Source organism: Pisolithus orientalis (assembly GCF_024613125.1).
Source record: "Pisolithus orientalis strain OTSU chromosome Unknown F5J12scaffold_20, whole genome shotgun sequence".
NCBI classification, from domain to species: domain Eukaryota; kingdom Fungi; phylum Basidiomycota; class Agaricomycetes; order Boletales; family Pisolithaceae; genus Pisolithus; species Pisolithus orientalis.
Window position 1 is genome coordinate 341,883 of NW_026260801.1, and position 13,535 is coordinate 355,417.

General features: G+C 45.6%; 2 protein-coding genes across 2 annotated transcripts; one reads left to right on the forward strand and one right to left on the reverse strand.

The window, feature by feature from the left end:
- Nucleotides 1–9,650: 9,650 nt before the first annotated feature.
- Nucleotides 9,651–10,155, forward strand: F5J12DRAFT_783781 (uncharacterized protein; the record flags this gene model as incomplete). The annotated part of the gene is made up of 2 exons (XM_051742910.1): nt 9,651–9,905; nt 9,955–10,155. 2 exons carry the CDS (start codon nt 9,651–9,653, stop codon nt 10,153–10,155), a joined length of 456 nt encoding a protein of 151 aa, XP_051598739.1.
- A 190-nt stretch (nt 10,156–10,345) lies between these two features.
- On the reverse strand, nt 10,346–13,425 carry F5J12DRAFT_783782 (uncharacterized protein; the record flags this gene model as incomplete). The annotated part of the gene is made up of 14 exons (XM_051742911.1): nt 10,346–10,528; nt 10,693–10,764; nt 10,804–10,962; nt 11,040–11,261; nt 11,286–11,401; nt 11,454–11,645; nt 11,723–11,938; nt 12,003–12,091; nt 12,138–12,283; nt 12,350–12,482; nt 12,549–12,658; nt 12,780–13,190; nt 13,237–13,284; nt 13,393–13,425. The coding sequence occupies 14 exons, from the start codon at nt 13,423–13,425 to the stop codon at nt 10,346–10,348; spliced, it is 2,130 nt and encodes a 709-aa protein (XP_051598740.1).
- Nucleotides 13,426–13,535: the final 110 nt, after the last annotated feature.

The window sequence follows — 13,535 nt, forward strand, 5'->3', positions numbered from 1 at the left end:
TTCCTCTTCTTCTGCCACTGCTGCAATCTTTGCTGTCAGTTCTGACTTCTCCTTTGACTTGTCCTTATCCCCATGCAAGGTACTTTGGGATGGAGCTTTAGCTGCTTCATCCACTTTCTTCTTGTAGCATTTGTCCTCTGTGTGTCCCTGTCTTGCCACATGGTGCATAGGCACACTTCTTCTCTTTCTTCTTCTTGTCTGCCATTTTTGACTTCTTGCCTGTGTTCATCTTTGCAGCAAGAGCAGAATGTGATTTCAAAGTTTGTTGTGACTTTTCTTCAACAAGGACTTGGGAAATAACCATCTCAGGAGTTATCTTGTCATTCAATGACATTAGGATTGTGTGGAGGGTAGAGTATGATGGTGGGAGCAAGATGACCATCACAATGGCTACAAGTGAGTCCTCAAGTGGTTGTCCAAGCAAGGCGAGAATATGGGCCTTCTGATGCATTGCATTCAGCTGCATCTCCATTGGTTGGTCATCTGCAAGTGTTGCTCAGAACAACTTGCTGATGAGGCAGGCAATAGTCTGCTTGCCTTTTCCTTCATATCTCTCACTGAGTTTCTTCCATGTCTCAGCAGCAGTTTTCACATACAGCACTCCACTAAGGGGTTCATCCTTGAGTGTGAGTGTGACTTGCACACATCCTTCCTGGTCCTTGAGGAGCCATTCCTCAGGATGAGTTTTCTGGTCTGGAGGTTTTACCTCCATGTCTGTACCAGCAACAATGGTCCAGAGGCCATGAACTGTTAAGGCTTTTCACATTTGGAATTTCCACATTTGATAGTTTGAACCATCATCTGCAAGGGGAGCTATGTCATAGAGTCAACTTGAACCTTGTGAGACCCTCATAGAAGTAGAGGCTGATGTATTCAAACTTGTGGATGGGCCTAGAGCCCAAGACATTGACACTGAAGGTCCAGATGACATCTCTTTTTGTATACTGTGGTACCACTTGGTTTGAGTTTGCTACTGTAAGGTTAGAGCTGCTCATGGCTCATACCCTCTTGAAGGTAGGCTGAGATAAGGGACCTAGGAAGGAGACTCAGGCTTCAGTTAGAAGAAGTCTATATTCACAGCTAACCTAGGAAAGAGACTACAGCAGTAAGTCAGTAAGGTAGCTATTAATTAATAAAGCAGAACAGTTACCTCAGGCTTCAGTTAGAAGAAGTCTGAGGTATACCTGAAGGAAAAACAAACATCCTAAGTGCAAACATTTATTATGTAAGCTTGTACAATGTAAGCAAAAGTCAGGTAAAGGGGACAACACTTCAACATGTGCCATTCAGCCAACTGTTGTGAGCCATCCACCAATCTTTATTGAGCAGATGTGGTATCCCTGGCACCCCCTCAGCAGCAGCTTTCTGTAGACACCATTCCTGCATGAATTGGAGGTGATTTCAGTGATCCAGATGCAGCAGGTTGCCACCTGACTGTGTGCTGCATGAATCAAGCTATTGCTGGCCATCCACCTATCTGTTTTGTGTGGATGTCATATCCTCAGCACCCACTCAACAGCAGTTTTCCATGCACACCATTCCATCATGAATTGGAGGTGAAGGGCATAGTGGTCATAAGAAGTGCATTTGCATGTAATTTGATCATCCATGAAGTGTCTGAAAGGCTCAGAAAAACTGGAAACTATCTTAGGGGCTTGAAACAAAAAAGTGTTCGCATTTTTGATATATTTGACATGGGCACTTGAAAAAGGCACTAGCTTTGAGGATGGTTCTGTACCTACAACATATCAACAGCTCATTATGTGGGGCAGACACCTTAAGGTGTTGTGCCATGATCTCTTCCTGCTGGTATTTAGGGGTTTCATCATGTTCTAGGCTGCTTACTGCTATTCTGAGTATCTAGGCAGCACTTGTAATGCTGATTGGCAGTCACCACAACATTCCCAAGCTCATCCCTTCAGGGCAGAGCACTGGGGAACTGAAACAATCCTCCAGAGAGCACAGGAAAAGGTGCAAAAAATTGCAGAGACTTTCAAAACATATCAAAAAGATGAAATTGCACACCACACAATGTGTGGTATCCAATGGATAGTAGTACTGAGTTTCCCTTGGTGATGGGATATACATACATGTAACATATTATATTCATCACTCATTAAAACCCAAAAATGCGAAAATTGATACACTAGGACCTGTCATTCAATGGATACATTTGACTACTCAAGGTGTAGGAGACTAACACCCAGTCTGAAGTTCTGAGTTGTGTTACACTCAAGTGGGTCTGATATAGTCCAAGGAAGTCCTAACATATGAACAAAATCTCAGTACTACCATCCATTGGATACCACACATTGTGTGGTGTGCAATTTCATCTTTTTGATATGTTTTGAAAGTCTCTGCAATTTTTTGCACCTTTTCCTGTGCTCTCTGGAGGATTGTTTCAGTTCCCCAGTGCTCTGCCCTGAAGGGATGAGCTTGGGAATGTTGTGGTGACTGCCAATCAGCATTACAATGCTGCCTAGATACTCAGAATAGCAGTAAGCAGCCTAGAACATGATGAAACCCCTAAATACCAGCAGGAAGAGATCATGGCACAACACCTTAAGGTGTCTGCCCCACATAATGAGCTGTTGATATGTTGTAGGTACAGAACCATCCTCAAAGCTAGTGCCTTTTTCAAGTGCCCATGTCAAATATATCAAAAATGCGAACACTTTTTTGTTCAAGCCCCTAAGATAGTTTCCAGTTTTTCTGAGCCTTTCAGACACTTCATGGATGATCAAATTACATGCAAATGCACTTGTTGTGACCACTATGCAAAGTCAGACTACATGACCAGTGCCAAAATGCCCAGAGAAGTATCTTCAGGGTGTAACACAGGGAGGAGGCAATTGTGCCACTACACTTGAAGCATGCCATCCCAGCCTATCAACTTGTGATATGTTGTAGGGACACATGGCCCCTTCAAGGGGACACAATAAATAGATAGATATGACCAATATATCACAAAAGCAATTGCTTTTTCTGGTTTTCCCCCAATCAGACATCATAATTATTTAGGCCCATTAGGATGGGCAGAAAAGCATTCATTTATGGTCTAATGGACTTATAGTACATCTAACTATCATATACAATGCCTACAGCAAAGGGACAGAGCCCAGAAAGAAAGGAGAGGCTGGGGACAATGAGGGCAGTGTGTGGGAATGTTGGATATCAGGCACATGCCAAATGAGGGCATGTTTCTCCTTGTATGCTGTCACACACCAAAGGCATTTGGTGAGGTGGAAATGGATACAGCTGATGAATGGAGGTGAAGACCATAGCCCTCATGTGAAGAAGGACAGCCAGAAATGTTGGCAGTCATCCCATGAACAAGAATGAGTCATCAGTGCCAAAGAAAAAGAAAGGGAGTGAGTTAAGCACTGGTTAAAATTCTTAAGCACCCATGTATGGCAGTCCAGTTTTCGACATATCTCTGCCATTTCTGCAGATACTGAGACCATTCCCACACTCACTTGTAATGCTTGGCCATGCAATCTTACCTTCCAAAATTGGAAAGGATTTGTGCACTACACATGTTTCTACAGCACTCCCTCCAAAAGATGCTCATTTCACTAAATTCTTCTGATATGGCCACCTCCACATCAGTCATTTCACTTGTCCCCTTTGCTAGGGACCATGGCTACATATATCTACCAGGAGTTCCTACCAGCTTCCATCCTGAAGCATCCTGGTACATCCCACCCTTGTCTGTGCCCTCTCAGCCTGTCCAGCTTGGGCAGCATGTTCTTTTTGTCAGTATGACCCCTAGGAAGATGTTCTTTGGTCACCTCAGGTCTGTCATTCACTTGGAAAGGTCTTGTGTGGTTGTTTCAGTCTCTCTGGTCCAAGAAGCATATGGATCCTTCCTCCCTGCTCCCTGCAATGTCTTCATACCAGTCTTGTCCATCATTCTTCCAAGATTGTGACAGCTACAGTATAATCTACTGTTCTCCACTCTCCCTGATTGCATCCATGATGAGTATGATGCACATCTTGCCTCCTTGTTTCAAGATATGGCAGAAGACACTCCCCCTTCATCCTCTCTTCCAACAGAGCCTTGTTCATGAAGTTTTTATTTGCTTCACTGAGAAGATGGTTTGGGGGGGAAAGTTGTGATCCCCTATGCTCCTGTCACCCCACAGACCCCCAAAGCTTGACCCCTGTTGACATCTGACTCACCCTGTCCACTTTTGGATGTACTGTGTCAGCATCAGATCAGTGCTGCCTCTCTGTCATCCCACCTTAGCCTAGAAGTGATCTCTTTGAGATGTGACATGCACAGCCTCCCCCTAATGTGATTCCAGTGTGCCTTTCCCAGTTCCTGACATTACTTGACTCATACTTTGATGTTCTGACTGTCTCTGACTCACCTATTGCCAATACTTACCAATCTTTGACTTTGCTTACTGATTCTTTGCCTTTTGGCTTGCTAATCCTTACCAATGCTTTCCAAGATGATTACCCATTGCTTACATTCCTTACTCATCAGTTACCAATCACTTACCAAGTGTTTGCACCTTGTTTTCCAAGGGAAACACCCCTGTACTGTATATAAATCACTGTACTTAGATAGCAAAAAAAAAAAGATGTCAGAGAGCCCCTCTTGCTCACATTTTATCATCACTCAGTAATTCATTCAGCAGCTTTGATAGTTGAGACTTTATTAAGGGTCTAATTATCGTCTACTTTGCTTATCCTTGTCTATCATCAATATACTTCACTCCAGGCCCTCCCTGAGCTCAGTGCAGCTTAGAACATCAAATTAGGTTGCCATCCATCCTTCTGTAGGCTGACAGCAGTCTACCCTATTGCTTTCTATTGCATTCTTGCTCCCTCTTCATCAGGAGCACCCCCAACCCTCAGCACCTGTCCTTGAGTGTTGTAGCTTGCAAAAACCAACCCAGGTCAAAGGTTCTACCATCTAGGTACCACATAGGCACACCACCACTTGCTCTTTTTGTCTTTTGTGTTGGTTTTGGTTGGTTTTCATCACTGAACCACACTTTGACTCACAACACTTGATTCATTTCCTCAAAACACTTGTTTGAAGTCTTGTATTTTTTCAGCAAGGATGGAACTGAGATTGACAGGGTAAATTTTCTGCTTGTGGAAGAGAAGCTCTCTCTCTCACCTATGCCCACAATTTTTTTCCAGTTAGAATCTCTCATATGGTCATCATACACCTTCTTGTCAGTGGGCCACATAATGTACCTACTTTGTACTGTATCATACAACCAAACAAGGTTGACAATTGGCCATGTTGCACAGACTGGCTAAAGTTGAGCCCACCTCTGAGTTGTCATCATGTCACACAGCATAGCATGATCATTGGATGTCACCATACTGCACAGTGTGGCTGAGGGGTTACTACTATATACATCTTGCCTGGAGAATTCCTGGCATGGATTCTGGCAAGTTGGGAAAGGTCTGGTACTAACCTGGTCTGGGCTCACTGGCATGAGCCCAGCATGTGTCAGCAATTGCCAGTGGGTCAGAAGGCATTCCACTGTAATTCTATTGGGTTGGTATGAATGCCAAGCTAATTCCAGTAAGCTGGGACAAATGCCAGGATAATGCCAATAAGCCAGCAAACATACCAGTCCTATGCTAGTGGGCCAGCACAGATGCTAAGGTAGTGATGGTCAGTTGGCATGGATGCTGAGCTAATTCCAGTTGGCCAGTATGGATGACAGCCACCACACTATTTCTGGTGGGTTGGAAGGCATACCAATGTACATCCATTGGGCTGGTATGAGTTATGGCCACTTCTAGTATTCTGGGACACATACTGGCCTTATGCAGGTGGGCCATGATGGGTGCCTGGATTATGGTGGGTAGTTGGAATATATGGCTAGCCAGCTTTCATGCCAGTATTAGTAAGCCAGGACCCATACCAGTATAGTGCAAATATGCCAGAATAGAGGATAAGCTGGTGGTGGTTTGTGGGCACAGGATGCTCATCTAATTCCAGGTGAGCTGGATGGATCACAGCCTCCAGGATATTTCCAGTGGTTTGGAAAGCACACTAGTGGGATTCTATTGGGCTGGTATGACTTCCTGACATTTCCAGTTAGCTGGGTCAGATCCCATGTTATTGCCAGTGAGCCAGGATATCTACTGGGCTGAATCTAGGGGACTGGCAGGGGGCCAAGGCTGGTGACAGTTGGTTGGCATCAATTCCTAACTAACTCCAGTTGGCTGGGATGGATCACAAACTCCAGGCTATTTACAGTGGTTCAGAAGGCATTCCAGTGGGATGGTATTGGGCCAGTATTTGTTCTGGCCAAATCCAGTCAGCCAGGTTAAATTCCCAGTTGATGACCATGACCTGGGACACCTACTGGCCACAATATAGTGGGCTGGCACAGGTCCAGGGCTGGTGGCAGTTGTTTGGCATCAATTCTGAACCAACTCTGTTTGGCCAGGATGGATGACACCCTCTGGGCTATTTACAGTGGTTCAGAAGGCACTCCAGTGGGATTCTATTGGGCTGGTATATGTTCTGGCCAAGTCCAGTCAGCCAGGCCAAATTCCCAGTTGATGACCATAACCTGGGGCACATACTGGCCTTATGCTAGGGGACTGGGACAGATGCCCAGCCTATGGTAGTTGGCATGGATGCCCAGTGAAGGCTGCTTAATGTTACCAGTGTAGATGATGGGCTAGTCTTTTGGCATCCCCTGGCAAATGGATGAGCCATACAAATAGTGTCCCATATATATTGGCTCAGCTGGGAAGCTATTGTCTATGGGGCTTATATATCAGTGGCCCATGTGATAAGGCTCAGCTGGACCTGCAGTGTTCCATTTGGAATGGCAGGAGCATATTTCAGTGTGCTGTGCACATTAGCCTCAGCCCAAATAGGAGTGCCCATGTACTATGGAGGGCTTATAGTCCATTGTACCATGTCCTTGGGGTGGGCCCAGATATTATGATCCTGTAGGACAAGCTGGACAAATACTCCAGTGTTTCATGGTGTATGGGAGGCCCATGATATGGTGTCCCATTTGTCTTGAATCAGCCCATGTATTATGATCACCAATCCATGTGGTCTGGCACATATGCCACAGTCTCATGCACAACAAACAAGCCAATCTCCCAGTGTGCCATCTGACTGGATTTGGCTCAAGTTGAAGTGTTCTGCCAATTACAGGCCAGCCATAGTCAATATTTGGGAGAGGTATATGGAAAATAACTTGGCTCAGGATGGCATATAATATCTATAGAACTACCTTTACATGGACCCCCTATTGGATAAGTGTAGCTTATATGGAATGTCCCACCAGACCTGCAGGCATCAACCAAGTCTGGACATTCTGAACTCTCATCCAATCCTCACAGGGTATCCCTATCCAATTGTGTATGTTGTCCCTCATGTAGTAGGCAAGGCATCAGTTCCCACCCACAGAACTAACCCCATGTCGAAGAAGCCTGCTGGAAAATGCAACTACAGTGCCAGGGTTGTAAAGGAACTGAAGGCCAAGCATGGGGATATCCAATACACAATCTTCATAATCACCAACCATGGCCAGCATGTCATACCAATTGGACCATGAGTGTGGGTCCTGGTGAAAGGGTGTGGTCTGGTTAAAGATTATGGAGACATTAGTAAAAACCAACAGCCAGTGCTGCAAGGCATCCTGCATATCTTGGTTATGCTGACTCAACCATGTGTCCAACAACTGCATGGCTTGCCTTCCAGCATCATACAGGCCTGGGTGCATAATTGAAAGTGCACTGGAGAGGATGGCAGCTGGGAGGTAAGACTGCTGGGACCATTCACAACTGGCATCCATCTGTAGGTCAGTGGAAACTGATGGGGAAAAGTTCATGGTCTGGATGCCACTTGAGAGACATACCCCTGAGGTAATATAACCATACCATATGCCCCTGTTGGTGCCTGGCCAGGGAAAACTCCTGGCACCCTGGTGACCATGAAGTGTGATTGAAATATTCAGCATTTTTCTGCCAGGAGCCACTTGTCATACTCTTGGACATTGTGTGGTGAAGGGGGTCCAGAGTGGCAAGCATGTGTGTCTGCAGGGATGCCTGAATAATATAGAGTGTAAAGGAAATGTTCAAACTGACTTGCAAATCATTGGTGATGGCACTGGGAAGGTACCACAATGCAATGGTATCACCAGTACCAAGGATTACCATAGGTTCATCCACAAAGCCAGAGAGACTTGATGGATGCACTGCCAGGTGGCCTGCCTCCTGGGTTTCATCAGCCCCCAATTCCATAGCTGAAAGGTGCTCAGAAAGCTGGATCAGATTGATGCTGCTTTGCTCTGCAATACAATTTACATTTGACTTTACATTCAGCTGGGACATCAGCTTACTTCTATTATTGTATGCTGCATGCATGCTGGCCACTATCTGATTCATAGTGACAATGCTGTGTGTTGGAATGTAGAGTGGAGGATCTGGTTTGGGGGCATTTGGTCCCAGGAAGGTTTGACTGGAGAACTCCTGGCACATATAGTGTGTAATATCCCAGGTGGTGCTGTGATTTATTGCCATTAAGAATGGAAGATGATATAGCAAGCATGGTGTTGATGATGGGTTATCTGGTAGCTGTAGTGTGTAGTATGGAACCATGGCTATGTATGCCAGTGTTTTCTGGACCATAGTGAAGCTGCCATGGTTACATGGCATTGGTAAATGACCATTCTGGCCTTCAAAAACAGGTGCCACCATGGTGGCATAGTACCTCCAGCTTCCACATATTATTCCAGCATGGTACAGGTACCAAGATAGAGGCAATAGATGGCAAGTTCTGCTATGGCTCCAGTGCTAGCTACACTTCCTACCACACTGGTTCCATTTCATGGTGTTCATGTTCCTTTATACACCATGCCAAAGCATTAGATGATGGACTGGGGCCTTCCAACCTAATTTCATACTCCACAGCCATTGAGAAAACACAATGCAGCCTTTTCTAGTACAGGTCCAGCAGTGCTAGTAATGCATGGATACAATGTTCTACTACAGGTCTGGCACTAGCTACACTTCCTACCATGCTGGTCATATTTCAGCATGTTGACCTTTCATTATATACTGTCCACAAGCATTGGATGATAGCCTGGGGCCTTTCCAACTAATTGCCTATTCCACAGCCATTTAGAAAATGCAATGCTGCCTTTCCCAGTACTGGTCTGGCAGTGCTGGTAATGCATAGATACACTACAGTATCAACATCAGTCTTGTTCAGATTGATATCCAGCCACTTGGCTCATGATAACAATAACTGCTGTGCTGGGATAGGCCACTTGCTATTCTGGCCTCCTGGGATGTGATTATTGATGATCTCTTGTCTTGTGGTCATCACATGTGTCAGCCACATTGCTATGTAATAACATTTGCACCCAATCCAACTCTACTCCAAATCACCATGGATGTCAGGACTGCTAATCTATCCTACCTCTCCATGATAATCCAATACATCAGTGTCTGATTTAGACAGTTCACATATGCTTTGCAGCAGGCCAACAGCCCAAGTGATCAACTGCCAGATTACTAGTATTGGCAGGTTCAAGTGGAAACAGTGAGTTTGTCAAAATGGATGCTGGTTCACTGTGTCATGGACTTCTCCACAGCATATATTGAAGCAGGCCCTGGCTACCTGCAACTCATATGGGACAATCATGAAGGTCCCATATGTTGCCAATGAACTGCTTTGGTGGACAGCCATACAAAATATGGGAGAGACTGCCCTGCTGGCACACATCATGGAGTTGAATGTGCTGCAGGTCAAAAGAGGAGAGGTGAGATGTATGATCCACACTGGTCCTATGCCACATACCTGGTGGACAAGGGACCCTACCCATCTGGATGGGTATGATTGTCAGTCATTGGTGGAAGTTTTGCAGGAGGCCAAGGAATTCTTTGTTGGGGTTGAGGTGTGTGGTGGTCATTTTTCAATCATTCCATTGAATCCATCTGCCATAGGAAGGAAAAGACAGTCTCCCACTGCTGTGTGACATGGACCAGATGCCATCAGACAGCATCAGCTGGTTGATTGAAAGCTGTGATGAGATGATCCATCAGGAGGAGATTTGCCAGCTCCATGGTGTGATGGAATTCTGCAGTGAACAGCTCACCCTTTTTGACAGGCTTGGACAAGTACAGGACCAGCTTGAGGACTTCTGAGTCAATTCAGTTACCCAGCCAGGAGCCACCAATAAGTAGGGTGCTGTCCTCATTACACATCTCATTAGAATTTTGATATGTAATTTCCCTGGTTTCATACTATCTAGAGATATATGCACATTACTCTTCCAATTCATATCTTGAAGTACATCCTAGTGTTCTGGCTAAATCCTGATACATCTGGGACTGCCTAGCCATATAGCATGCAAAGCTGGTGTTGCCCACTGCCAATGCCTCCATATGCCAGCCACTCCAGAATTTCTCCTTGTGTAAGAAGAATTTCTGTGTCCACCCAGTCTCCAGTGAGTAACTCTAGCTCTTCTTCCCAGCGAATCCCATAGTGCTTTTGTATGCAGCCAGTTGACTTGATAAACTGTGATAATTCAGTCAGTATTTCACACAAGCCCAATTGATCTGCCTACATTCTGACATCCTGTCATTCATGGCAGAATCCCAGGGAAGGTCCATGGTCCAAAACCAGGCCAGAGTGTTGTTGCAATGACCTCCTGCATTTGGGTCTGCAATTGTGGCACTCACAGTCAGGTCTGCCCTATTCAATTCTTGGTATTTGCCAAGAATGTCCTCCCCAGCCCCCAGTGCAATGAGTTGCTTTCAGCACTGGTGATAGATGGTGGCATGCCACTGAACCATTGCCTCTGCATTGGATATCTGCCCCCATGCCCAGGTTGTCATTTTGTAGTTCCCTCCTTTCTGGACATCTGTATGAAATATCACAGCCTTGTCCATGAGGGCCAGATGCAATTCATGCAATGCATCATTTGCCTGGCCCTGTCTCATATGTATTTCCTGTTCCACAAGACTGCTGAGGCCAATGTCATGGAAATATGGTACTCTGATTATGATGGCAGTGGAACATCACTGACCTCCTGGTGACCAGGACGATCAGGGAGGAATGGATCATGAGTTTTGTCATTACTGTCCCCATTGAATGGGGCTATACTTCTGGGCCTTTGCCTGGGGTTAACTTGCCAGTCATTTCTGATGAACTGGGCTGCTCCATGTACTAGTGCATCAATCTGTGATTGCAACCAGTCTTGCTGGCATGAAATTGACAACTGGTCTGCCTCTGTTGCCTTGGTGTCCATCTGTCATGTATCCATAGCAAGCACTATTTGAGCCTGCTCAACCTTTAATGCCTGTGCAATCCAAGTAGCTGAACCATGTGAGCTGCTGAATGAACAGTTGTTATGGATTAGGTCAATCTCAATGGCTTTCATGGTGGGTGCTACCATGATGTATGTAAGTTATGGGACAGATGATACAGTTGGCCCCCTTACCCTTCTCCAGCCAGACTTCATATATTTCCATGGCCTGTGGAGTATTCTGCCAGCATGACTGTGCCACAAGTTCTTGTTCCACCCATAACTGATGCAAGCCATCTGGTACCTTGCTATCCAACTCATTGAATTTATCTTGGATTGTTGCTAATGACTGCTTGGCAACCTTGAACTTCCATTTCAATGCCAATGCTATGTGCAAGCAATCAAGCAATGGTCAACCAGGTACTGTGATGACATATGCATCCATATCATTTTGAGGAAGTTACTATCATTCATTTGGAAGTCCAGCAACTCCTGATGATGTGCTGTCACCATTCCCCAGGCTGGTGTTGAGATTATGTTGAGAGAAGACCAGAGGGTCTCCATGATTTCACCATCCACCCAGCTGGCACCTGGAATAAAGTTTGCAAGCATATCTGGTGAAGCACTCTGTCTGATGGCCATGGACATGCCATAGTCCAATGCTGGGCTGAATCTGTAATCTGGAAGGCAGAGAGAGATATCTATTTTCCTCAAGCCAGCAGGCCAAGTTCTTGCTATACTGACAATTGATGTCATAAAAGGTTATGACCAGTTGCCAGGGGTCCAATCCATGGTGCATGGCATGGACCAGAGCATAATCCATATTGACCTGCCTGCTATATTGTTAGTCATGACCAGGGACTATGAATTGGTGCATACTGCTCTCCCTTCTGAAAGTTGACCATTGCATGAGGTACAAAACAGCCATGCCTTGCACAGGCACATCCACCAATCCTGGTCAATTCCAACTTATTCCTTTGTGCATTTGCTTGATTAACAGCCTGGTGGTTATTGCAGTCAGATTTCTGCACAATGCAATCAATCTGGTGCCTTTGGAGAGATCATGGTGCACCAACTTCTATTCAATTTACAGTCCTGGTCAAATATTCCTTGTATGGAGCTGATGTGACCATGCAGCCATTTCCATCCATGAGCCAGACCTCTTTGGCAGCATTCTTGGGCAGCATATGCTTGGCCTTGAAGTTGCTGTCCATCACAAAGGTCCTAGCAAACCACCAGCTACACAAGTCAGGCTAACAATGCCTTTGCAATAATGAATAGAATATGGACTCAGAGAGATTGATATCCTGGTCCAGTACATTGATCCCTGGCTGGGGACAGGCAGGGCAGAAGAGGACAAGTTCACCAGCCTGGGGATCAGATGACTGTTGATGGAATCCCTGCCATTTCAACAGCTTTAGGAGCCTCCACAATCTCGACACCCTGAGCAATTCCCTATACCTATTCTTTGACTGGCATGAGCAATGTGGCATATGGTAGGCCAGGGGTGATCACACTCACTGGCACTAGGTGAGGAAATGTGCTTGAGGTGACTCTCTGAAGTTTGCTATAATAGTTCATGGCAGAGGTTCCACATTCAACATTGTGCCTGATGAAGTTGTCCAGCACCTGGAAAGTGAAAACTGTCCTTAGTGCCTTAGTTGTAGCCAGGAATAGGCTGGCCATGGTAAGCTGACAATGTGAATCCTCAGACCCAGGGCAGTTGCAATACTGCACATTGCAAAAGTGCATGCCACCAGTGTCCACAACTGTCAGATAGTTTCTATCATCCAGTGGGTTGAGATGTGCCAGTTGTTGACTCTCCTCAATATCCTCCCACTCTTCATCTACATGGCTGGCAGCATCCTCCCAAGAACCTTCTCCTGCCAGGCATGGTACTCTGGCATGGCCCAAGTGTAGCACCAAACCAACCTACAATATCAGTCATCACAGATGATGGGTTGAAACCAGAACTCACCAGCTGTAGAGTGAAGTCTTCAAAGAATCTTCCATTCCATTTTTGTACCTGATGGAATGGTCTGAGTTTGTGTTGCTTGATGCAACATGTTTTACAAGACAATGGGCAATGAGCACAGTCCATGCATCTATATGGTGCCCCTTCTGCTTTACACACAAAACAAGCCATGACATCAGGCAGGGCCTCCATGTCCAGGAGCACAGACAGGTATCAACTCTTATAGGGCAGCCACTCTTCCAGACAACTGTTCTGTAATACCATAAGGCACACATTGCCAACACTGGGATGTTTGATAATGC